General features: G+C 40.3%; 1 protein-coding gene across 1 annotated transcript in view; it reads left to right on the forward strand.

Moving 5' to 3' along the window:
• The window catches only part of LOC105265275 (neuroligin-4, Y-linked), a 113,783-nt gene that overhangs the window by 63,376 nt on the left and 22,890 nt on the right, over positions 1-27,517 (forward strand). The window contains exons 4-8 of the mRNA XM_011302682.1: positions 9,695-10,048; positions 13,022-13,331; positions 13,631-13,838; positions 14,563-14,817; positions 26,779-26,930. Of these exons, the coding sequence (XP_011300984.1) occupies positions 9,695-10,048; positions 13,022-13,331; positions 13,631-13,838; positions 14,563-14,817; positions 26,779-26,930 (1,279 nt within the window). The remainder of the gene's footprint in view (positions 1-9,694; positions 10,049-13,021; positions 13,332-13,630; positions 13,839-14,562; positions 14,818-26,778; positions 26,931-27,517) is intronic.

Consider the following 27,517-nt stretch of genomic DNA (forward strand, 5'->3'; position numbering starts at 1 on the left):
AAACTGGTAGTCATGGAAAATGTTCCACTGAATTGAATAATTAATTCAATATGCGAGCTTTATTAACAATATTTGTAAATCAGTAAAATATCTATTGGATAACCGTAATTAAATTTGTACGTTGAAAAAATGAGTAATTATCGAATACCACAACGATTCCGCCATCCGCTTTGAGTTCAATTAGTTGAATTTGAATTTTTAATTTAATTGCGCCTTAGGATATCCTGATAATCTCCAGCGAATTATTTTTCTCTTTCAATCGACGCGGAATAACTGAATATAAAATTCATGAATATTCGTTTTTCTCGTGGAATATTTCCACCTCAATTATTTTAATAGCTCAAATATCATTTCTGGTTCGTATCATTATTGTGATTATCTCAACAGCAACTCCCATAACGGCGGTTTTCGCCCAACGAGCTGTCTACATTTTTATCAACTCATTGTTATTATCCATTTATTGCTATTGTGCTGGTCATTGCGCATTGAGCGTTCGTTATGAAATTTTGCACCCAAGCAACCGCAAAACACTCGCGTAAAATACCGTTTTGCACTTTTCCTCTGATTAAATTCGCGCATACCGCGGAATAATATGACGACCGCAAAAATCATTTGATCTCATTATCGTTATTTGCTAGGGGTCAATTGGAGCATAATCACAATCATTGCAAAATTTTTGGTTATCTCGTTGGTGCATGCCAGAGCAAATCAATGGCAAAACAATGGCGAAATCAGGTAGATTGGTCTATTATAAACAGGGTCATTATAAAATTGCGAGAATCGTCCGCTGAATTAATTCATTTGGGAGAATTAATTCCTTCTGGGAACAAACGCATGTGCGACATCGATGATAAATAAATATATTCCAGTGATTTTCGCATTGAATTGAAACGTTATTCGATGAAAAGACCTCGTGCTGCAATAAAAATGTAAACACGCAGTTTTCAAACAAACACCGGATTATTATTATTTTTTTTTTCCACTCGCTGCCCAGAAGTTTTGATTTATTCCGGTATTTCCGCTCGGGTCAAAATGTACAAATTTTTATTACAACAAAATGCCGAGTCAAGTGAGAACGAAAAAGGGGTAAAATGAAATCCCGAGGTAGAAAACAAAAAAAAAAACAGAAGTTGCCCGCAGTGACGAGGAACTTTGAACTCGTTGTTGAGGGAGTGAAACAGAGTGACAGGGAAAAAAACACGAGGGGGGGGGGGATGAGTAAAAAACCTACGGGCTGCAATCAAAACAGAGTGTGAAGGGTGGGTGAATGAGATTGGTGGAAGAATGGGAGAGAGACCTGTGCCAGTGTTGGCACGGTGAAATAAAATCAAAGCCACTCAAGGGACTCGCCCGCATGCAAATGAAAATAGTTCAGGGGTGCAAGCAAAAGTTGTTTAAATTGATTACTGAATTATTTATTGTATCCCATCGGAAAACTTGTTTCGCAATTTTATTTATCAAGGGTATCCAAGTATTTTCCGTTCTCCTCCCAAAAATTTAGTTCTCACATAATTTGACTTATCACTCATTTATTAGATCTGAATAAATAGCATTTTGCCGGTTGCAATAATGAAACGACAAGACGGCAAATGAATCTCCTCTCGAATTTCCTACAGGCATTGGATTCTGAGAGGAAAAAAGTCGTTTTTCCCCTTTGGAAATTGTCCCCCATCCTGTTTAAAAAACTTTTCTCGGATCCTCTTCCCCGAAGCATTATTTTGCCATTTTTAACTGGACCGACAGGATGTAGCAAGACACCGGAGTATACTAACTCCCGGGGCTTTGTTTCTTCGTTGCATTTCCTTTCAGTATCTCTTTTGCTGGATTTTTTTTTCCACTCTCGTCGTGTCACAGGGCGCCTTGATGTACCAGGGGGTTGGGTATTAGTTGGGCACTGTCCTGGGGCCAGTGTGAACTCTCGCGGGAGAGGGAAATGGATGAAACGCCAAGTTAGATTATGAGTCACTGTCCTGTCTATTTTTTTTTATCCACCTCCCCGAGATCATTCGTCTCTTTCACGAGTAATAATAAATACGATTATAGTTGTAGAATTTGCACCAGGAAATCGCTGACAATTCTTCGAAATTACTTGAATTTTTGAAATTTCTGCGATCCTCCGCCCCTAGGAAAAATTTGTTCAACAATTTGCAGCCTCCCTTGATTTCCGCAATGATTTCCAAATTCGCGCGATTTTTAGAATTCCTGAGATTTTTTGAATTTTCAAAATTTTCCTACGGCGACTCGATGTCGTTTTACGGTCATTCGAGATATCTCGAGATATTTCGAGATTGATTTCCTTTCTCCTTTTTATCGTAGTATCACACACCCATAAAAACCCACAATTCAAGCATTTTATTATTAATTAATGTTAAACCGATTGATGCGAGGGGTTTTGTCTGGGTGCAGGGTATTTTTTATCGCCTGAATGAGCACAAAAAACATCGGAACAAATAGCCAATGGCCGGTTTCCAACGAGTCCATATCAATACATTCCCTGCGTTACGTTTATGAATGTGTAGGTGGCCCTTTGATTCACACCAACCCGGATAAAAACGTTCATACAGAGATATCGAAGGGGTGAGATACCAGGAAGCTCGAGTAATACTTTAATCCCGGAACAATGCCAGAGCTTTTCCAGGCTGTGGCGTATGCGAGTGCAGCCCCTATCCTATACTTTCACCCCCAACTGCTTCAACCAAGTGGTTGTGTTCAAAATACCGTCCACCAGTTCAAATAAAAAAAAATAATAAATCCCCAATTTTGCCGTCTCCATTATTTTCGATAATGACCATTCTCGATTCACTATTCGATTCTCGAATAGTGAATCGATCGCTCGTATATATATATTTTTTTTTGTGAAAATCAAAAAATCATAAGCAACAGGAGGAGGAAAAACCGTGCCAATGAATAATTCAGATAATAATTCATTCTATTTCTTTTTCTTGTTCTTCGATACGAGAATCCTCTCATAAAAGCTCTAATCACTGCACATGAAGTAGGTACCCATTAACGCGAGTCTCTCACCGATAAAATCCACCGATAAAAAACCGTAAAGACCGGCGAAACTGCTGAGAAGTCAAGTGAGGCGCAATAAAATAATGGAAAACCGGGGTAATTCCATTTTCCGACTTTTACCAGCAATTTAAAATGCCCGTATATGGATGGAACACGTTCGCCATGACGACAGTGACAGTAAAGATTCTCGAGAATCTGAAGGTGAAGTAGTCATTCCAGCAATCGCTCGTCACGGCCTCTTCTCTGATATTAAACCCTGTACAGGGTAATTTGAATGGGATTTCCAGATGTCGCTGGTTATAGGAGCCATTTCTGTTCATTTCCACTGGTGAATTCTCGTCGTACGATGTATTCAGGGATGATGTCTGTGGCCGTTTCTCTTTGCGCACGATTTAATCTTGCGGTTGGGTTATTTCGTCATTTCGCACAATTTCGTATCGTCGGGTAAATGTCATCGTCATATCCCCAACTCATAAAGACAATTCGCTGCATTCTGCATTCTCAGAGTTTCATTTGCAACTAAATAAATTTTGCAATCTCATCATCATAAAAATTCCAGTAGATATGAATATTTAAAATAATTGTTAATCAAACATTCGTGGAAATTTCAGATCAGATGATCATTGAATAGCCAATAATTACTGTCAAGTTGGAAAAACGTTAAACATTGTGTTCTTCGAGGTATCGCTCTTAATGAATTGCCACTGCGAAAAATTCACCAGTCAAAAAAAGTCTCAATGAAGAGAGAGGGAGTGAATTGAACCCAAGATAGAGGATATAAAAACTTGCAAGGGGTTTTCATAGGTCCATAAAATCGGATTTTTTATCCCCCGCACCGCAAAAACCTTCATAACCACTGGTTATAAACTGCGAATGGAGTTGGTGCCTCCTGATTGCCACTTCTGCTTGAGACTCTGTATCACGTTGAGACACTTGAGAAAGGCCATTGGAGATATTTGAGATGCGTTGCAGATGTCCTCCCAGGGGTGGATAAAAAGGGGCTGAAGGGAAAATGGAATGAAAGTGGTCAGGCGTGGCTACACAAGAATTTAGACGACATCACGAGTTAAATCCTCAATTCAAATGACTCATGGCAGTTAAATACATTTTATTCCGTTAATTTATCCTTAAATTAACCTTTTGGTTGTTAAAATATCCGGAATTTGACGCGAGAAATTGAGAGAGCCATTTTAAAGTGGCGGTAAAGCTCTCGATGATTCATAATAATATTTTTTCAACGCCGGGCCAAAGTGTTTCACTTAACTTTCCAAAGTTGCCAGTGAATAAACGTGCAGGGGGAAAGGGGGGAGGTGGGGGGGGATGAGTATAACGGCAAGTAACGTAAATCCATGTTTACTATGCTAATACCCGGAAAACTTGGGTGTATGAAAGGATACGGTGAGACGTACTCTATCAAATATTCACGGGGCCACTTCCCCGAGGTTAGTGGCAAGAATGAGGCCAGAGAAAGTCACAAGAGACGAGGATGATAGGTAGTTGTATTTATTTTTTACCATAGAACCACTGGGTATTCATGGTAGTTGAATGGCATGCTAGCAATTAACTCGACTAATCGTCTTGGGATCAGTGCTTTTCATCAACACCTTGCATTCTTCTCGACCTCCTTTTACCTGCCTTTTCCACAGCCCTTTATTCACATTTGAGGGGAGGAAATTTTCTTTTTAATGACTCTTTTATTCTCAAGATTCATTCTTACCCCAATGGTGAATAGATGAATGATAAATAATACCGATGATGAATTTCAAGGGGATGAGCTGAAAGTTGTCTTCGAGGATTCCATAATTTGTTTCATCTCGGCAAATATTTTTTCTCCAAACGAAATGGAAAAGTGGTCTTGTCCAGAGTCCAGAGTCCAGTGTCCAGTCTCACTCGAGGAAACGAAGTTACATCCACTTCTTGCTCTTCACCACTGATCAAGAAGGTGGAGAAAGTCAAGTTGAATTCCAGAGTTTGAAAATCGATGGGTATTGTCGATGAAAATTCATTGAAAATTTCACTAAGTGAATCCCCTAATTTTTATTCACACTGAAGCAGAGGATAATGACTTCCTGGCTCTCGCGAATACCCGAGCGATTGATATCATCTCCAAAAGGCTGAGAGAGAAAAAGAGAAAAGAGCCTCGTGCAATCAGAACCCAATGGTCCTAAGAGTGCATTTATTCCTGATTGGTTACTGTTCGAGGAGTAAAAAATCGATATTGGCCCATAACCACGAGAAATATCTTTGATTTTGTCTCAATCCACCGACTTGTACTGTATTAATGGTAGGTATGTAGAGGAGATCTCTTAACCTAATGTCATTGCTATTTGCTAGTCTCCTCTGATCCTCAAACTGAGGCATTCAGGTATGCTCACTGATGAAGAAGATTGTGTGCATGGAATTTCAGTTAACGGTAAGTGTTTGGTATTGATCGAATTGATAGTTCTTGGAAGTCATTGAAGCGAATGAACTGATGTGCTCGTGTGTGTATAAATTTTATTTTAGGAAAGCAAACGATAGCACGATTGGAATCATCGAGTCTTCTATCCACTCGTTATCCTACCCCATGTACTTGACAAATCCGATATGGAAACGAATTCTCATTGTTTCGATCCATGATAGTGCGAAAAAATGTCTATGCGATTAAGGATCCGAGTGAATAGTCCGATGGAATGGATTCTTTTATGAATCGCAGGAACATGATGGACGATTGAAGATATAAAACGGAATGTTACGGTACATCGGATACACTGGAAAACCGTTGAGAACAGAATAATGGATAACAAAAGGGTTTCTCATTGTGTGGGTGCCTCAGAGAACCAAGAACCAAGTTGAAATCATCCATATGGAGAGACTATTATGTTCGATTTTATCCTCGTTTTGATGGGGTGAATTCCCTCGCTGCGATTCTGTCTGTCGGGGGTTGATGGAAATTTTTGTAACAATTGCATACATGTCCGCTTGAGAATGTGAATAGTCATTGAGCGTGACGTCTCGTCACATTCTTACCAAAGTCTCAGCATTTATTTGACTTCTGCAAATGAACTTTATCGACCTCCACTCTCCAATTTTTATGGATCAAAATCCTATTATGATCCTTCAGGTTTCCTCCTCCAATTTGGGGACAAAGTTGTCGCATCACTTTTGCAAGTTCATCCCCTGGAGTTTTCGTGGCCTCTTTCCAGAACTCTCCATTCCCATTCCACTCCACCCTCCACGCGTTACTTGCTGTCGTCGTGGGTCCGTTTCACCGGTTGTTTCACGATAATGTATCACGAGTTATGACGCACGAGTACACACCACTACAGTCGTAATTCACTTTGAAAACTCGGCCAGAATTTTCGGATAAATCAGTTCTGCTCGGAGGGCAGAATGTCACATGCTCCTCTTCATGGGGAGGGAAAATCATTGGTCTGTTGAAAATTTTGGCTCAACTTTATCGCATACGTCTTGCAGATATTTAGCAAGTGACATTTATCCGGGAATCACATGGTGAAAAAAAAAGGATTCGCCTTGCCTTTTTCGCGAAAAATTTTATTCACTTTTTTTATATTTATATTCCCTCGTGGGGTGGTTATAAAAATTCCCACTCACTCGTCCGTTGAGGACAAGGGCACGACCTCCCGTGGTCTGTAAAAAAAAAATATTTCATGGCCTGACGAACGATCTGCGTTGGGTTCGTTAGGCGTTTGAAAAATTTTTCGTTCGCGTGGGTAACCGCCCCATTGGCTCCGAAAAAATAGAGCCCTTCACAATTATCCGACCGTACGCTCTCGTGTGTGAGCTTCAACCTGTCTCTCACCAGTCCAAGTTTTTCCTTTCAAAGGCCGAAACGACAGATCGCTTTCACGCTAGATCACGCTGTGGCGAGTTGTTTTTTTTTGTCAAAGGATCAATATTTCAAGCCCAGTGTGAAATTCAAGGGCTCTCGGCAAAAAACAGACATAACATTCATTATATTCTACGAAGCACTACAAAATCCACAGATTTGTTATTTTATAAATCGAATGGAAATCCCATTCTCCTGTTACTCATCACCACCATGCAAATTATTATTCGGCTAAAACCCATTCCCCAGATGAATCCACTGACGGCGAAAATGGATGAACGAATGGAAATTTGGAATAATGAGAAATGGTATTGGAATCCATTTAACAATTGACAATTCAATCCGCTGTGAATTTCATGCAGATGGTTGCCCATTTCCTTCAGCAGATTATGAACTCAATGATGAGTTTCATTACAAAAAAAAAAAAAACAATGATTCGATATGTGCGATAATCCATCGAAGAATAAATCCAATCAAACCTCATTCCCCTAAACTCCGTGAGTTCCCATCGATTCATTGCCATTCCCCTAATTCCTCGAATGTGTAAACAAATTACGATAAATTACGTGTATAAAATAGGGAATAAAAAAAAAACAGTGTGGCATACCATTCGCGCGATAGCCATTGCGCTGTATTCCAGTTACAGACGGAAATCAATTTGCGTCTCGTGAATGAGAGGAGTTTCAGTGCCCGAAGAGAGCGAGAGGTGAGAAAATAGAAGAATTCAAAAGAGTAGAAGTTGTATACACGACCTCCCAGCAGATTCCATCGGAGCTGGCCTGCTTCTGTGAGCCCGAGAAATTTAATTAAGTTAAACGAAAATTAATTGTTGCAAAAGGATGGCGCACAAACGCATGTCTCGCCCGGCGCTCATTCCAGTGGCAATTGTATTTTTTATTTCTCTTTATCCCTCGCTGGACAATGAAAAGAGATCGTTCACTGAATTGATTTATTTTTCGGGAATAATGAAGACAACTGCTTGAAATGACTAATGAATTCCACGCGATTGTGACGATAACAAATTGATAATCCACATGACCAAGCTCATAGAAATCATATAGATGAGACCATCAACCGGTCACTCGTAATGAATACCGTCAAACGTTAAACATGTTCATCCGAATTGTCCGTGGAATAGAGCATTATGAAACTAATTCTCTCGAATATGAGAATCAAGTTAATTGACAGCAATTAACTTTTGTCCGATTGACTCTGATCGTGTACGGGGGCTACCCGCATTCATTAATCTCCAATTAGCATGAAGTCTATTTGATGGTGCATCCCAAAGCACCCCAAGAACTCCATCGATTTTCACCACATCCTAGGGTTTAACAGGGAAAACAGCCGTGGGACAGATGTCCCAGGGGCTCCAGTGGAACGCAGAGATCGAGGAAATGATCGATTTCGTGTTGCCCCCATCATCCATCACCAAGATTTCATAACTCTCGAAACCGCTCTCACTTCATTACGGCCTCAGGCCATTTTTTTTCCCAGTGTCGAATATTTTTCGCGGGATTGGACAAACTGTCATTCATCAGTTTTATGCTGCGTCGTGTCATCCATTTTTTATTTTAAATAAAATACCGCTTTACACTGTTAAACATTTTGAATATCCAAAATATTCCTGAATAGTTTCCGCAGGAAACGGCCTCTTGTGATCTTTCAGAAAAATCTATGGGGGTTATTCTGGTATCATTTCTCGAGATGTCGAGCTTTCTTCAGCCCCAGACATACGGTCAATAGTGCTTTTGTCTCGATAAGACAGCTATTCTTTTATTCTTGTTGATGGACTCTTTCCCTGCCCTCAATCATCCCTCCATTCTGTTCATCTGAAGGACCCCAGGCTTAGCACTTCATTTGTGAGAAATGAAAAAAGTCCTTTTGAAAAATACCTCTTCGAATTTACTTCACTCCGAGTTCCCGAATTTTTGGAATTTTTTTTGTAACCCCGAAAAAAATAGGAATCTCGTTTCAATATTAAAATAGGCACTTGCATTGATAGCAGACCTAGCTCAACGAGAAAAAAAAATATCTGGAAGGTCAGAGGGGCACGTCAGGTGCTGTTTTATATTCACAATAAAAAGGCCTTCGGAAACCATCTGGCGCTAACATCACATCGAACGGGAGGATATTAAAGAAAAAAGGGAGCGTGAAATTTCATGGAAAATGAGAATATCCCTCGTGTCCTGGCAATGCGAGAGTAAGAGATAAATTGGAATTCAGAATTCTGAAAAAATTGATGCCATTTTCCCAAACTTTTCCCGGAAAACCCACATTAGAAAATTCCAGAGAGTTGAGTATTCCCAAGTCGTGAATATACAGAGACCCAGTAGTAACTTTATAGTCGGACACTGTCCGCATTTTATCAGTAAATCACGAACGGCGCACTCGTTCGCGTTTCGGATACCCCACATTGAAAATATTCCCTTGACTATATTTTATTGTTCCTCCACCGCACCCCCGTCTTCCTCTCGCTCTCGCAGTGATTGAATCAAAGATATTCCTCGCGGTTCTAATTATCCACAGATATTTGTTCTCAATTTCCATTCTCCACCGGACGAAAATGTCGAAAATTAAAGAAAGAAACCAATCGGGGAAATTCCAAAAAAAAAAAAATCGAGTGAACTACCACTCGTAAATTTTTCATTTCCCATCCCCTCCATCTGACGACTTGGTTTTTGTTATTCATCCCCCCGAGTCTTTACGACTATCGGAAGGATGTCGATAAGGTCGCTGACGCTATCAGTAGTGCTACGTGATCTGCCACTGAAAAACTCTTCCCCACCACCCGTCTCCAACGAATAAATTGATAGCTAGTGTTTTATACATTTGCAAACTTCTCTGTTACAGGATCATCGGACAATGGTAGAAGGCATCCGGTACTCTTGTACATCCACGGTGAGAGCTACGACTGGGGCTCGGGAAATCCCTACGACGGCTCTGTTCTGGCTAGCTACACAGATCAAGTTGTTGTTACCATGAACTATCGGCTAGGTGTCCTCGGTTTCCTAAATGCCAATATTTCACCTCAAACTAAAGCCAGGGTAGCCAATTATGGCCTGATGGATCAACTCGCTGCACTTCATTGGGTACAAGAGAATATTGCCCAATTTGGAGGTGATCCTGGTAATGTGACACTGATGGGCCATGGAACGGGTGCAGCATGCGTCAACTTTCTCGCCATCAGTCCCACTGTTATTCCCGGTAAGTGATTATTCGAAAAATTTCCACTTATATATTTGGAATGACATTTCATCACCGAGTCTTATGAAAATATTTTCGCTTCGACAGGGAATATCTCGTTTTCTCAAATATCTGCTGCAAGTTCGGGGCTCATGATTTCGGATTAGGTGTCTGTGAATTCAATTTACATAAACTTCCTCATGAGTTATCAGCGTACATCTACACTGTAATTGAGTATCTTTGCCTCTTGTTTCCAGTAAATATGTGCTGAATGAGAAGGGATAGAGTGGGAAACATACCATCTGCTAACAAGTTTCTGTACAGTAGCAGTATGACAGACACAGTAGTATTATAAGTTGGATTAAGTTTCCCTCCTTTTGTTGACGACTTCGGAAAACCATATTGAGAGTTGCTGAGTGAATTTCCCATGCAAAATACGGCAACATTGGTCCTACTGCGCTCATACATTCCTGATAACTTTGGCAGATGGAGAAAAAACTTTTGGAAAATATTATTTTCCCACGTCTCTCGATAAGATTCCCACAATTCCGTGGATTTCGGCAGTGAAAAAATTGAGGGATTTCAAACCAAAGTCCCAATTTTCCGCTTTTCATTCATAAATACTATACTGTTAAAAATTTCTTTAAATCCCAAGTGTAATTTTCCAACACTGTCGTTTTCTCCGGTGTTCCATAAATTTTCTCCACCAGTTTATGAAAAAAAAAAGGTTAAATCCACGTGAGCAACATGTGGCGTGCTGAATTAAGTATAATCTAACCCGAGGCAACTTTATATCTTCATTCCCCCATATTTTGCCATCAACATTCTCACCGAGCCCCAGCACATCAACTGCACGTTTAAAGTTCTGTGGCTTTGCCATCACGTCTCCCATTCATAGGTTACGTAACACTATTTTGCCTAACGACTCGCTCGGTGGGTATTATATCCGTAAATTATGGCATCGAGATTTTAGGACTCCTCGTATTGAATTTCGTAGCCCATTGGAAAATACTTTTATTTTATGCTGACGCAGGCACACGCGTGCTCTGGACACATGCCAAACAAATTTCCCATTACAATTTTACAGGTGCTATTTTTTTTTCACCCTTTCACCTATGAATCTCGTTATAGCGCTCGTTAACTATTTTTTAATTACTCAAAGAATAACTCCGTTGGTATTTTATTGGTTGGAAAATCGATGGAGCAAAGTGTTTCAGGCATTTAGCGAATTTGGCATACCGTGATATTGCAAATATTGACTGATTTGTAACGATTTAATCCGAGCAGACGATATTCTGAACGAATTTACCGGGGAGAATGGTTCACGCACACTGTGTGCACAATTTTCTTGGATAAAGTGAAAGAGAAAATATCCTGGAAGAACGTAGTCGAGAGTCTTAGTACTGGAAGCCAGCCAGAATTGCTTTTCATCTTCATCCCTCAATCGTTCGAGCGTGTGTGCCATCCTGCATGAATATACTGGATGATCGTTCTGGAGAATTGGGGATTAGGATGAATAAGACAGCAGTTCTGTTGAGTTTTACGTTGATACTTTTTGTCAAAAATGGAGATAGAGCAGTATCAACTATCCTGAATTAAATTCTCAATTTTTGTTATTGAAAATTTTAAAAAGTATACAAAAGAGTTTTGCTGCTGTTCACCGAGAACAGCAATGGGAAATTGTTCTGAGAATATAATTTTGTACAGATCAACTGCTCAATGCATTCCTCAGGGGAGATAAAAATAGGGATAATAGTAAAAGTGAGATCCGTATACTTGATAATAGGTAACGTGTACCTTCTCCTGGCTCATACCGCACTATCCAAACATGATAGACGTGAGACTCGGGAAACAGGAGGCGCGGAGAGGAAGAGCACTAGCTTCAGAAGCATTCCCTAATTAGGATAAATTCCGGGAGTTGGTTGTCCCGGAGATTGTTGAGAATTTTGTGCGGATTTCCCGTGGAGAAAACTCTCTCAACGTGTACCAGTGAAGCCCCTCGAGCACCAACACATCTTCATCCACCGGATGCGGAAGGGCGTTGGCGCCCATTGGAGATAATGAAGATACCTTTTACCCTCTCGCCTCATCCAGCCCCAAAGACTCATCATTTTGTATTTCAAACAGGTTCATTTTTCAGTGTATAATCCCCCAACTTTTTATTCACCACTCCATGAATCCATACAAGATCCAGTAATTAGGCAAGAAACTCGTTAAAATTCTATAGGGAAAAATTCATCAATGAAAATTGCCCGCAGATGTGTTCTACATATTTGTTTTCAGTGAGTAATTATTTTGCGTGGATTTCGAGGAATTGATTAATTAGCTAATTGGAAAAATTTTCGTTCCTCCGGATTATTTTTGTTTGTTGGAAGAAAAAATTCGACAATTTGTATTCTATGATAAACATGGAGAGTAAAATATTTGAACCATCAAAAGTTCAAGTCAGAACGAATCCAGTTGGTCCCTGAGAGTGAGACGAGTAAAGTGCCATTTAATAGGGGAAATAAATTTTCTCTCACTGGCATGGGCCAAAGCCCCGGGATGAGGCTCTACACGTTGAATGTTGAATGGAGGCACGTGGAAACAAGAGTCGTAGTTTTAAATTCCAATTTAACTGCTGTTTCATTCTCCTTTTTTTACACAAGAATGTTCTTTAAATGGAATTGATGAGTGATCTGGCTGAGATTTATGTCGAATTTTTTGTCTGAGAGTAGAAATTGTTGGAAAACTTTGAGTTTTATTAATTTTTTACAGTCCCCCCCTCCCATTTCCTAGAAATTGGGCTGCAGAAAATGGCGCTGTGGCAGCCTGAGCATCCTCATTCAGCAATTAATTAACATTTCAATTAAATTCCCACCGTCCATTAATTAGAACCGTAATTGATAAACAATTTGCGGTAATTAATTAATTTCAGAGGGATTCCCATTTCGTGAAGTTGGAAATTTATGAGGGCTTTGATATTCTGTGACACCTTTTTTTCGTTTGCTCCAGGGCTGTTCAAGCGGGCAATCCTTTTATCCGGGAGTGCCCTCTCATCTTGGGCAGTGGTAGACGACCCGGCGACATACGCAGTTCGTCTGGCTAAAGCTGTTAACTGCACTGTACCGACTGATCTACTAAAAGAACACGAATTGATCGTTGACTGTCTACGGGATACAAGACTAGATCGTCTCATGTCGGCTGATGTTGAGCCTCCGTCCTTTCTAAGTGCATTTGGACCGAGTGTCGATGGAGTTGTCATAAAGCCTGACTTCCAGAAGGACCTCCTGTCGTATCTTGGACCCGAGTTTCAAGGATATGGGTGAGTCACTTTACTCTTCACTCCATTTTCACATCTCCACACTCAGCAGAAGAAAAAACTTTCATAATTCTGGAAAAGTTGCCCTCGTATCCGTCTTACCAAGGCTTAATTAAATCCGTACTTAATTATCCCCGGAAAATTCTGCCGGAAAAATCATACCCCAGAAAATTTCCTCTTATGTATGATTTGAATAATGAAAATTGTTTATTCTTCATCAACAATTTCATAACGTCAGTACTAAATTGAAAATTTTTTGGTGGATAATTTTTCTGAGGAATAGATTAATTTTTTATCCACAGACAAATGCCGAAGAGAAATGATCCTGGCACACCGATAACCAGCAACAACAAATACGACTTGTTATTCGGAGTAACCACGAGTGAAGCACTGTGGAGATTTGCTGAGCACGATGTGCAATCTGGTTTTGAGGGCGAGAGACGCGACAGAATAATAAGAACATACGTCAGAAACGCCTACACGTACCACTTGACCGAAATTTTTTACACGGTAAGTCAAAATTTCGATAAATCGAATAAACAATCGAAAAAAAAAAGATACATTTGAAAAACTCAAATAGTAAATATGGAAAATACACAAATCCCCAAATCGTTCATGCTTTTTTTTTTCTCTCTGCGGTATCGGATAAAATCGATGGTAAATCACGTGATGCCGGATAAAAAACCATAAAAACGTGAAATAGTGGCAAATGCCATCACATCAACAAGCAAATGCTCTCGATCACGTATCGGAGGCGTTTAGTTTCGACTGATATGCAACGGTCCTCCTGGATATAATAAATATTCGTATGGCTGTTATCTTCGAACATCCGTTAAACGGTGTATTTGGCGGTGGATGAAACGAATGGATCGGATAAACAAGAGAAACAAAATAAAAACAGAGGAGTTGGAAGGGGATAGGAAAAGAGTTGGAAAAATAGTGCGGACAAAAAAAAAAAGGAAGTTGGGAGACAGTATCAGGGGCCACGAGTGCCGGATAATCACATGCACTGTCACGTAATCGGGAAGGGATGACATTGATAGGAAGGGGGAATGATAAATATGGAAGACTCGGATTTCTATTTACTGTGTTTGAAGGATCGGTTTTGAGTATTTTTTATTTTTATCGAGTCCCCCATTGAATTTGAATACGCGGGGCCTCATAAATTAATCTAAATTAATTAACCACTGCTGACGTACGGATTGATTAATGAGATAATATTTTTTTTCCTCAGATTGTTAACGAATACACGGAATGGGAAAGAACAACTCAACACCCATCGAACACTAGAGACGGTTGTGTTCAAGCACTGAGTGATGCTCAATTTGTAGCACCACTCGTTCAAACTGGTGATCTCTTCACACTCCGTCATACCGTAAAACCAAATAGCGATCACATTGCACCGATTCCTGATCATGACAGCGAACCAATGCCCAAGACCTACTTCTACGTTTTTGATTTTCAGGCCAAGGACAGCGATTATCCGGAGGTGAGTGAATCTCTAAAAGATTTCAATCAACCAGATGAAATTTTACACAAGCCAGCGATTTGCCAATTATCAATTACTAATTCCGTTAAATCCATCGAATGCAATTGCAAAGAATTGGAAAATACCGACAAGCATCAACAAAACGAATTGAACATGAATTCAACTGGCTTGGAATTATCTGTAATCCGTCAGTAACGAATCAACATTTCTCTTCAATATTTTCCCCTAATAGATAACGAGTGAAAGCCTGTGGGATGGGCATTACAATGGTCCCTACAATCGGTGAATGTTGCTTTTGATCCTCAATGAGATGGGGAATTTTGAAAAAAAAAATAGAATTCCATCACATGGCCAGCCACCATGAAACCAAATCTGAGATATTGATTTCGATACCGCAATAATAACAGCAACGCTTCACCATTCTGTCATTCCCCTATCTCCGCCCATTCTATTGTAATTTGTACATAATTGAACGTAAACACATCGATAATTGGGAATGAAGGGGTCAGTGTACACTTGCATATTCATATTGGCTACCGGTCGAATAACCGGGAATATTCCTATTTTGATATGCATAAAATTCAGCTACAGTGGTGCAGTGTATAAGCCTACTTGTTTCATCATCCAGTCGTTGATCACGATTAATTGACATTGGAATTGAATTTTTAAACGTACCATGTACCCTATTAAGCGGTTTATTCTTTTATCCCAGTTTAACGTTTGAGTTTTTCTTTCAATTTATATTCAAATTTTCGCTCGAGCTATTTTTCAATCGGCAAATGGCGAGCGCTTTTATGAGGGATTAATATTCACATTGAAAAAAGCACGGGTGAAGCTATTAATTGTATGTCTAACAACTCAACGAATATAAAAATCAATCAGGCAACTACAACAGAATGCCCTTTCGTGAAACGGAATTTTCACTTTGGCGCAGAGCAAATATATTTCCAAACTTTTCCCGAATTTTCCAATACAATTCAATTTCGATTTAATAGTTGTTCAGCTGCCATCTTGTTTCCACGAGGCAATAGACCTCGTCTGTCCCCCGACAATTTTGAATCCTCTTTGACGCTTTCCACCTCAAATCCAATATTGTTCCCCGAATTTTCATTCATTCGTTTGACGCTTTTTCCCCCAGTTTTCCACTTCATTTTCTCGCCTCGATTTTTCCTTTTTAATCTTTCCTTTCAATTCAATTCTCATTCGACAATTTTTTCATGTTTTTTCACTGAAACACGTCACAGAGGCAAATAACTTTTTTTCTTGGGCGATTGATTCAACTCGAAGTAAGCTCAAAGCTCCTGATGGAATTTCCAGAATTTTCCATTCCCTCGGTTGTAGAGAAAATCCCGGGGACCGGGAGTTTTTCGTCGTCTATTTGTTCCTTCGCACACACTTACATATATAGATATGTCAGTGTGTGTACCAACCTTGGAAACCGATCAATTTCTCTATTATTCGTACGATGAAGTGGTTTATCATAGCACTGGCAGACGCATTTCGCCATTCTTCTGTTGGCACTTGTTTCCAACTCCGTGGTTAAATTGACGGGAAATATCAGGTTTTTCGCATTTAACCCAGAGGTAGGCAACTGGTTGACTGACTGGAGTCTCAGCACGTACTCATACGTGTATTTCATGCATCCACCCTGTACCATGTGGCGTTATGGGCGTGGGAAAAGGTGTGGGAGGGTTGGAAAGGGGGTAAAGAGGGTCTGATGTTGATACTCAGTTTGGGGAACAGCGGTAAATGTGAGCACGCGTCCCCTACCCCAGGGTGAACCCGAGGAATTTCACGTAGTGCACGTACCCAAGGATATTCACATCGGAAAGTTTCAATACCTCGGGGCCTTCCACTTGCACTCTGTTTGTCCTTCCTCTCTTGTTTTCTCTCAACCATCTGCACCATCACCTAGACTAGCCAATGGTGGCTATCGATTAACTTCAACTTTCTCACTCCCAGAAATTTACCAACACTCTGTACAGGTACATCAGGTACCCAGAATATCGCAAGTTTTTTAATACGCTCGCTGGCGCTACCCATGGGCCAATTAATCTCAATGTTGCTCAAACTTTTCTCCTAATTTTTTTTTACCCTCCAATTCTCTTTTTCTCGGAATTCCCCCACTGTAAATCCAAAACTTATTTTCAAATTCAATTACATGGGGATGAGAGTAGAATTGTGGGATAATTTTATTCGCCTCGAAATTGCGCTCTATTTTCTCAATTAATCCGGTATTCATTTATCTCGTGTTGGTTTTATCAATTTCGATGAATAATTGAGTTCAGTTGACTAAACAAAAATTCATGCAATAGTACTGCAGATAAACAGCAATTGTATTTAAATAAGAGGGAAATGTCGAAAATGTTTTTTATAAAAAATTGAATTTTATGCGATTAATTGTTAATTTGCCCGGATGGAAGGAAAAGGTTGTCAAATGACTTTGGCATTATGCTGTGTCGAGCATGAAGTAGTTAATCCTTGCGTGGGGTATCCCCCTACCACAGCCGCATATCTTCTCGATATAATAAATGTGACGTTAAGAATTCCGTAGAGCGAGCATTGGGAGCATTGAATTTGAATTCAACTGGCGAGAAGGAAAAAGCCCGAAGAGCTTTGGTCTTTCCCTGGTAGTACGAAGGTGGAAAAAGGGTGAGGACGACCGAAGGCTTTCATCGTTTCATTGCACCGTACCGATGTTACTTATGAATAATGCAGTTCCATTTTTCCCGTGATGCGGCAAAATGTTACCTGTGCGATATGAAAAAGAATCAGCCGGACCTAAACGCAGAATCAATACCTTACAAGCTATTTCGATGTCACCGAGCCACTCTCCTGAGTCCTTTCGATTTCAAAATGGAATATTGCAACAACATTTATCTGTCCCTCAATTTCTCTCCCGTATTTTTTCTATGTCCCACCTCTTCCTTTTTTTATATCGCGTGGGTCAACGATCTGGGGTATTGGGGTACTTTTGAATGAAATTTTTATGGCAGCTCTGCACGGAGGCCAATAAACAAATGTTTGTGCTGCCTCAATGATTCAATAGCTCTTTCGCTGCTGTGAGTACACCATCAAAATGGAAGAGGGTGAAAAAAGAAGAAAAAAAATTGCAGGCAAAAATATTGCCGATCAACTTTCTCACGACAGACAACGGAAAAATCGTTAAGTATCGCTATGTTGTGCCGTCGTGTTACGCCTTCATCTATATAAAATGAAATATAACACAGCTGAGCTATTAATGTCCACCCAGGTTTTGGCGTGTTTGAGGTGTGTCCACGAAAGAATTTATTGGCTCTATCCGCTGGTGAAGAGGGGGGAGGAAATTATTGCACAACCAACGGTATTTATTGGAATTCAATGAAACGAATCGCAGTGAAATCCCCGGCCCCAAACAAAACCCTAGCTTTCCCCGGCGACCACTGTCGCCCGAGATTCCGCTACACCAGAGTTCTCTATTTATGCCAATCAATTCCAACAACAATGTTTTTGGTGAAGAATGAGATTTACTGGTGTTGAATGCAAAGGGGTAGTATTTTACTTGTTTTTTTTTTTCCACGGCGGAAGGTAACAAACGAATTGGTAATTGGAAACAAAGATAACGGCGAATTTTCCAGTGCGGGATGCTTGATTTTTTTTGTTTATCAATTTTTTTCACGTTATGAACAAAATATTCCGACAGCCGTTTGTTTTTCAGTGGCGAAGGTTTTTCAACAAGTTGAAAAGTACGAGTCAATGGGCATAAAAAGCTCCAGGTCAATACTTTGGCCATGAGCATCGAACTGAAACTCGTGCGAACTGTTACGACCTCTGGCCATCACGGTTGACAGAGAATGCAGTCATGTTTCGTAACTGCATGGCCAGGGTGTGGGAATAGTGGAATCACTCCACCAGTGAATGAGATCGACACGTCCCTCTGTCCTAGACTGGAGGGAACGGACGTTTCGACAGCGCCATTCGCTCGGAATAATTGTTGAAGAAATTTCCATATGTAGCAGTTGGAAATTTCTCGGGACTCGCACCGTCAGGAGAGACAGTTAAAATGAATTTCTTGTTAAAAAAAAAAGATGTTTCCATTGAATTTGTCAAATCCTTGAAATACCAATTGACCAATTTTCATCAACATGACGTGAATCGACGAGCAATCATTGGCCAGTTGGAAATTTAATGAATCAAATTGATAGCAATCATTCGTCAATTCATAATCCTGAGATTTGGTCTGGTACAACTAGCCTGAGGTCCACATGTGATACTGTCTCTGGAGGCTCCTCAAGATGATAATCTGTGCATTGCGTTATCGTGAAACACCGGGATGAAGCGGAAACCAGGGAATGGGGGGTGTGTCGGAAGAGCCGTAGGGGTGGTGAACGCGTACTGAATGTCAAGACAATGGGTGTACTGTATAGTACATAGGGGTGCACATAACCGGGCACGTGTGCAATAGCACTGCCTCGGTTCGGTGGCATAATATATGTGTGTGGTCAATAATGTACTGTGACAATCGGTGGAGCTATGGATTTGGATCAGCAGAAATCGTCCTCTGAGGGTGAAATCCGGTGGATGTATTTTCACCATCCGCTGGTCAAATTGTCTTTTTTTTCTCTCTTCCTCATCATCAACTCTCAGGCGATATTGTCTCGACAAGAGAATGAAAATTCTTCGAACACCACTACCTCACAGCAATTTCACCCATTCAACCAACTTGTACTCCCGTTAATTTCACCCCAAAATTTGGCATTCAACTCTCAGCTCAAGCTCAACTCGTCCCGTCCAATTGTTGTTGTCATTTCCTGCATATCAGACGAGAATTCTCAGTCACCCTGAGCGTGTCATTGCATCGATTCACGCTCATTCATGCAAACACCCTGACATCGCATAGAATGTTCCTGGCGTAACCGCCAAACTACCGTTAACGCGCACTCGCTACGATTGCTATTTCTCCAGTCCTCCAAATAAAATGAAAACTATCCATACCTCTTCCATCGTACCTACTATTTCTACCACTCACTGCAACGTGCCTGTATTGCGGAATTCAGTAGACAAAATATGGATTTGGATGTTTGCCACAAAACTCCAGCAATTTCTCCTTTTATTCCTTTTTACAAGCAAAAATTATCGGCACTACCCGACATTCAAATCATGACTCACATATCTGGCAAGCAGAGTCCCAAAAATCTTTGAAAAAATTTTAATTTGTAAAAATCATTTTCACAAATAAATTTTTCCCTTGAGATAACAATTCTCTTATACCTATGAATTATTGAAAATCATTGTAGTAGTTGTTGTAGTTGTTGAAATGAGTCTCTCGTATGAATCCCCTAAATTCCAAAAATATCTCACTTCCACGCATACTTCTCACGCGGTGGCATATTTAAACGTGATATTCGATGCTAAATTCAGTCGAATATTTCACATATAAGAGCGTACCAGCATAAAATATGCATCACACGCGAAGCCCTCGTAATACAAGAAAGGAAGCCAAGGGAAATTCTCGGTGCACGTATACATATTCTTTCATTCCTCCATCCAAGATGTCAGCAATGTGTGGATGCCTCACTACATGGTACTTTAAAGGCTCTGTGACCCTCTTTGAACATTTCAATTCAAACATCAAATGAAGCACCGCATTAACGTTCAATACGCACTCAGAGTGAAGATCTCTCGTGGGACTATTTTTACTTTTGAATTTTTCAACGAAAAATGTCGATGCGGGGGGGAAAGAATATCGAAAAGAATCCAGTGGAATTTCTATTTCATGCGAATCAGTCAACATCGTCACTGAATTATTCACTACTGATTCATTCAATTATTCGCTTCACGTCTGTGTTTTCTTAATTACACTCGGAGGATCTCAATGCATCGCCAGTTGACGCCACCCAGTTGCATTAATTAGTAAACACTAGGTTGACTTGTTTCTCGCTTCGCTACAGCTTTCTCAGACAGCCCGTCTTACACCGTCTCCACTTATTTTATTTTTTTATCATCATTCCTGCTCTCCCTTCATTCACGCATTCACCTTTGCATTGCAAAGTCGGGGGTAATTAGATTCACAATCTCGAAAGCGAGAAATAAAAGCTAGAGAAATTTCATGGCAAAGGGAAGAAGCCCTCTCGCTTTAGCCTTCCTCCAGGCCATGAAGAAATTGGATGAGTCCATTGAAACTCTTTCATATTAATTTTCATTACTTTTGAGATGGATTTTAGAAATTAAAAAAAAGGCCCGATGCACGTCCCTTCGAGGAAAAGTGACTTTAAATTTCACCCCGGGTCCTATCCTCCCTCGACTCATCTAACCGCGCCCCGGGTACATCGCCATTTTCCCTTTCTCATCTCTCCAGACGAAGTGTCTCGACCGTGCATCACAACAACCTGGAAGACTAAAAAAAAACCCAAAAAAAAAATAGTCAGACGAGACAATGGAAATAGTTCGTGCCGCAAGAGGGGATATAACTCGAAGGGTGTAAGCTTCAAGAGGTAAAAAAAAATCAACATACCGAGTATTCCATGAAGAGTACTTCAAGTCAAAATGGAGATGGAGGAAGGCGAGAGAAAAATAAGGAGTGGTGTCTCGAATGACCTGAGTCGGTTGCCAGTGTAACGACAGTGTGAGGTTATATGCCACTAACAAAACTCGAAAGGGCTGCCACGACGAAACTATTTTCAACCCATACTGTCGCCCCAGACGCAGCACAACCACCAGGGAATATCAGCATGTATGATACCGTGTAGATACCACCGAGATATTTCACCATCTCGGTGTTTATGTGAATGCTAGAATCTTGTGCACGAGGGGCGAAATAATAGGCACTGAAAACAATACTCATATTGTCCCTTGGATGGTTGAAAGAAATGGCGGAGTAAATTGTAATTCTGTGAGTGAAGTGGAGGAATGAGAAAATGGCAGTGTCAGAGTAACAAAATGGCTGCGATATCATTTGTGATGATGAAAGCTCGAAAATTGTATTCAATAGTAATATTACCACTCAAAATATTCCGGAAAAATATTGCAAGTCAAAATATTACGGATAATTAAAAATATATTACTTCGCAAAAATATTAGCCTGAAAAATTTGACAAGTCGAGACGTTACGATATCATTATATTATTTTTGAAAATATTAGAAATGAGTGGATTATATTGAGAGATTATATTTGAGAGGATGTTTTGAATTGTGATATTTTAATGGGTGACATTTGTCATGGTTCAGTGCAGAGATATCGGTCGATTATTTTTTCACCCAGTTTGATATTCCATCGTTATTTGAAAAGAAAACAAAATGGGGAAAAGCTGAATTCAAATTCTGGCCCATTTTCCAACTCCCGAGCGAAGCCGTTGCACCCCTCGACAGTTAGTCGCATTACATGGTGGAAAATAAATTGCTTTAAAAAAAAAAAAAATAAACGACACATGATTTAGATTCAAATTTATGCAGTCGTCAGGGCGCTGGTGCGCTCTCTTCTCATCTTTATCGCCAGTTCCTTTCTGTCTTTAGTGGAATGTATGTGTATGTGGTGTGTTGAGACACCATCAAGTAAAATGCCCCCAGCAATATCCCAGCCGCCATCACCAGTGTGGATATAACATCTTCCTCTCGGCTCTGTTTTTTTCATGCACCGTGTGAATTTGAATCTCTTTTTTCTCGGTCTCTACCCCCCATTTTTTTTCTCTCTCTCGCCCTTCAGTCCCTCGCAATACTTGAGTAATACGTATCAGGGGAGAAACGAATTTCTTCAACGGTGTTTGCAGAGTAGTGAGATTGAGAGGTTAGGTTCTTCACTCTTCTCCTGTCTCCGTATGGATGCACCTCGGTTGAGGTTTGTCTGTAATACTCTTCGGTTTGTTTGCCGATTCAACATTGAACACATGTGCGAAAGGGTATAACATGTATATGACCTATTGTACACTATCACACGGTATACCTTTGGCGAACCAACCACTGGATAATGGCAAATAAAACCGATTTCTACCGTTCACATTGGCTCTCTCACGTGTGGTAGCCTCCGGTAACAGTGGTGGGGGTAAAGTTTTTCCCACGATAGTTCAGAATATCACGCTCCATGTGTTGCACGTTTAAAAGTAAATATGACAGAGTGGAATCGTTATAACGGAAAATTGCAGGAAATTCAAGAAGAAGTGGAGGTCTACGCAAGAGAATTACCGAAGAAGGAATTTCTGCAATATTCTTGGAATCATTATCGGTTCTTTCTTCGTTTCCAGATGAGTCAGTGAGGGTTTCTCCGATCATTATTATTGTCCTCGTCTTGCAGCCAGATGACGCGCAAAATTTCATTCTCGCCGTACTCTTTTGATTGTGTCGGTGTTGTGAGGGAGATTGATTTCCAGGTCAGAAGGGCTCATGTGTTGGTCTCGTAATTGATCAATCCCGGATTGCAATAAAAATATTTTGTAGCCTTTCATATGAGATCGAAAAATGACGGATGGAAAAAAAAATCTGACCAACCGGCCTCAAGACAAATGAAAGGGTATTTTTTTTTTCTCTCAGAGTCCCTCAGAATTTCCGCTTTCCGCCCCGTTTCATATTTCCCCTCCTACTTGAGACAAATTCGTATCCAACTTTTCGTCGTACGCTCGACCAGATCCATATAAACCGCAAGTAGAAAGGTACCGGATACTTTTCCCCACAGCTCTGTGAACTTCATTCCACCAGAAACGAGCAGTGGAAAATGGTGAAAGACGCTTCTCACTGTAATTTGAATACCACCAACGACCAACTTTCTGCCTGAGGTCTTCCATGGTCTTCTATTCAGAGTTCCTTCAGTGGAAATTATCAAGTAGATACAGAGTCGTTGAGAGAATGAAAAAAGTAAAAAAAAAAAAAAATCAAATTGCCATTAGTGACTGGAAAAAGAAAACATCATGGAGCTTTCAGCAAAACTTTTGGAGTTTAAAGTTTTCACAGCGAAAGAGAGAAATTGAATATACAATTTATGTTCAAGGATATTCTTTGACACATGCATAATGCATGAGAGGTATATATTCAATATTTTGGTTACGATAATCACCTCGGGAAGGACAGCACCTCAAATTTCCGTGATAATTCAGCCCTGAGTAATCACAGCAACAATATTGGTTTAGTGGCTCACCGGAGGTGCATGAGACTCACCATTTCGAAGGACAATTATTCAGGAAAATCTGTCGCGATGGCCGTCCGATGCTGTGACATTGGCAATTTGTTAACCCTCGTCGCTTGACGTATATAAATATCTTTTTCTCGGTTACATAAATCAACCGAGGGACAGCGATTAATATATATAGTGAGCGTGGTAGACGTCAACTCAGCTGCTATAGATCCATTGACAAATTCAATGTGACAGATACCACGATATCATCAAGCGTTTATCGAGTGGTTTGACCCATTCAAATTATTTTCTCACCGTTATCATCGTCTCTCAGAGAATGATAATTCCAGGGGGTTTCTCATTCAGATAATCCTATTTGCTCAATATTTTCATAATACCGATGATCGATTAGAATACGGTATAATCGGCGAAGTTCTCGAGGGTTCCAGGTCTCCTCGGGGCTTACTCTGAAAGCTTCTTCGCAGTGAGCGACGGGATACGAAAACAATTTTCCTCGACATGGCTGTAGTGTAAAAAAAAATCTCTTGTCGCACTGCACAGCGGGGAAACATTAAAGAATAAGCCCTCTCAACCCGTGTTTGGTCACGACCAGATGTTATTTCCATCGTATTCGATTCAGGGTGAATCTCATGGGTATGCACTGAGTAAGAAACTGCTGCCGAAGATTACCACACGGTAGATAATGACACCTGGAGACACTATCACTGCTGCTACGATTATCTCGAAACTTCTACCAGAATTGATCCCCGGTGAATTAACCGTACATGATTTGACATGACTCTAAACACCCAATGGCATATCGATTCTCCATAAAGGTTAAGTCGTCCGATAAACTCAACCATGGCCAAATCACAAGCCGATTAATCGTGACACAGGTACAACAATTCCCTTGAAATACTGTCGCCTCTTTGGCTTCGTCCAAAATCCCGTTATACACAGATTATCCGAAAAATCATTGCGTTATAAACAAATGTTGAAGATTTATATTTTTTCTCAGTGCACGTTCTCCCGGTGTCTGTCCATTTGAAATCATTCCAGCTATTTGTAAAAATCAATTCCGCATAAATTTCTCGGAATCCCCATTTTGGACAGGCGCCATCAATTATGTAAATACATAAAAGAATTCACGTATGCATTTTGTCTCCCCTCAACCTCCCCTCCTCCTCCTCCCCCTTGTATCTGAATGCTCCTTGGATCGAGATTAATGTCTCCAAATAATGTAACTTTTTTTTTACCTCATGCATGTTCTGCATGCAGAGCGCCGGGAAAAAAAAAATACAAATACCCACATTTTTATCCGTTGGTAACCTCATTCCAAATTCCCATCGCGCGTTTCAATACGAGTTGAATAAAAATAGTCATTTTCTTTACTTCTTTCTGGGGAGGGAGGTGAAAAAAAATGGAAGAGCACGAGAAAAGCCAACATCGATATTTTGCTGGGGCTTTTTTTGATTCAAACCGGTAGAGCCAGTGGCAATAGACTGACCGAGCATTATTGAAACCATAGCCAACATCTTTGGCAGTCTCTCTATGCCGCTTCAATACCCCAAGTACAAACCCTATATTCCCGGAAACGTCTTCGACGACGTGGAACAGAAGGCCCCGAATCACTATATGTTCTTGATCCTCCACCTGTGAGAGAGTGGAGCTCCAACTCCTTTTTTTTCTTCCCTTCACAGATGGAGAGAGAGAAAGAAAAAAAAAATAGTGGATTTCTTCTCCGTGGACTCGAAACTTGCGGATTTTTACTTTTCTTTCGCCATTTTATTTTTCTTTATTCAGTCTATACTCTTTTCCAATCCCGCGAAATTGATGTCTACACATTGCGGAGAGGATATTGTATTGGATCTTGAGGCTGGTGGATGTCGTCAATCCTCAGTGTCACGTTGTCGTCTGAGAATATTGGAGATACAGGGCTGCATCAAATTCTTTGCTACTGATTTTTTTTCGCTCCCTCGGTGTTATAAAATTCCAAATCGACTAGCAGATGTTTAGAGGAAAAAATGGAGATTGGATGTCTGATTAGAGTAATATTGTGACCGAAATTCAACGCCAATTGTCTCCTCAATTGTGCACGTCTCGAGATGACACTGATTATATACAAAAGGTCTGGATAATTGAATCAACTTTGCCGTGTGGTAAAGCAACGGTGCATATCCGTGTCCCGTAAACACGTGAGAATACCAGAGAAGCGAGAGGAATTGCGCATGTTGAGTATTCGTCACTGTCTTTGAAATGTCGGTACATCTTGCGCTTGTTTCACAAACTGAATTTCATCATTGTCGAGAAACTTTAGTTAAAAGCAAGCGTCTGAGATTGAGAACGCCGTGGAGTGGAGATATAGTTATCCAAGTTTGTATATTCCACGATCAATCTAATTATTCTGCAAGGGATAGGGTGATTGTACCGCATAATTTTGAAATTGCAGATGATATCTTGCTAAATTGGTCCTGTATCCCGCGGTGTATACGAATGAAGAAAAATCAGCTCACATCAATTTTTTATTGCGCTGTATTTTTTATAACGGAAAAGAGACATACGTTGCAATGGTGATGTGCAAACCACGGGGGAATCAATATCGCATCGAGATTTTGTGGATGCACCGGAAAATGTCCCTGGAATCTCCGGAAAACACGCCCCGACGCTTTTCGCATGATATTTTGCATTCGTAATATGGATTTGAAGTAAAGTCACATCGAGATAAAAAGGCAGGACCGCTTGTTTTTTTTTTCAGATAGTCGAAGAGTCTTTTCGGCGGATATTAAAGATTCGTATCGTACCCGAATATGTTAGGTTTTTTAGGAGATCAATTTGTTCGTGTGAGTCCCTGCTGAAATATTTTTTTTTACTTCTTGTTGCAGAAAATGGGAATTTCCCATGGCGAGGACTTGCCCTACATCTTCGGTGCACCACTAGTCAACGGTTTCAATCACTTCCGCAAGAACTACACCAAACCCGAGATGATTATGTCAGAAAGCATGATCCAAGCCTTCGAGAACTTCATAAAAACCGGGTAAGTAGGAAAAGTCCGAGAAAAAGAAAGAAAATGGCATAAATAATATTCCACTCTTGCTATTCGTTTGCCACACTGAAAATTCTTGGGGATTAATACTTTTGGCAGGAGTCTCCCCTGTTCAAGAGTGTGAAGAGCCAAACAGACTCAATGCGAAAGAAATAAAAGCGAAAAATAAAGAAGAAGAGGTTAAAAAAAATGGTCAAGAGAAAGAGGAAACGAGGGAACTGGGTATGTGTGCAATTCAGAAAAAAAAGGGGTGGATGAAGAGTGACTCGGAATTTTCCATATTCATGAACGGTCGACGTGAGTACTCGAATTAAAAGCAAAAATATTTTCGAGGCCACCCACTGCGTAATAACTCCGTCGAGTTTATACTCGCGATATTTTTTATTTGCACATTTTTAGCCCCATTTTCTTTTTTTCCTCTGTTGAGATTTTTTTTTTTCAATTATTTGTCGAGTGGCCCTGATTGATTTAATTTTCCATTCTGCTGTATCCTTTTAACAACTGCTAATTGGAACTACAGCATGAAACATAAAACGAAATATTTAAAATTCAAAAATATTAGCGAATGAATTCACGTG

Source organism: Fopius arisanus, unplaced genomic scaffold (assembly GCF_000806365.1).
Source record: "Fopius arisanus strain USDA-PBARC FA_bdor unplaced genomic scaffold, ASM80636v1 scaffold00029, whole genome shotgun sequence".
In the NCBI taxonomy this organism is placed as follows: domain Eukaryota; kingdom Metazoa; phylum Arthropoda; class Insecta; order Hymenoptera; family Braconidae; genus Fopius; species Fopius arisanus.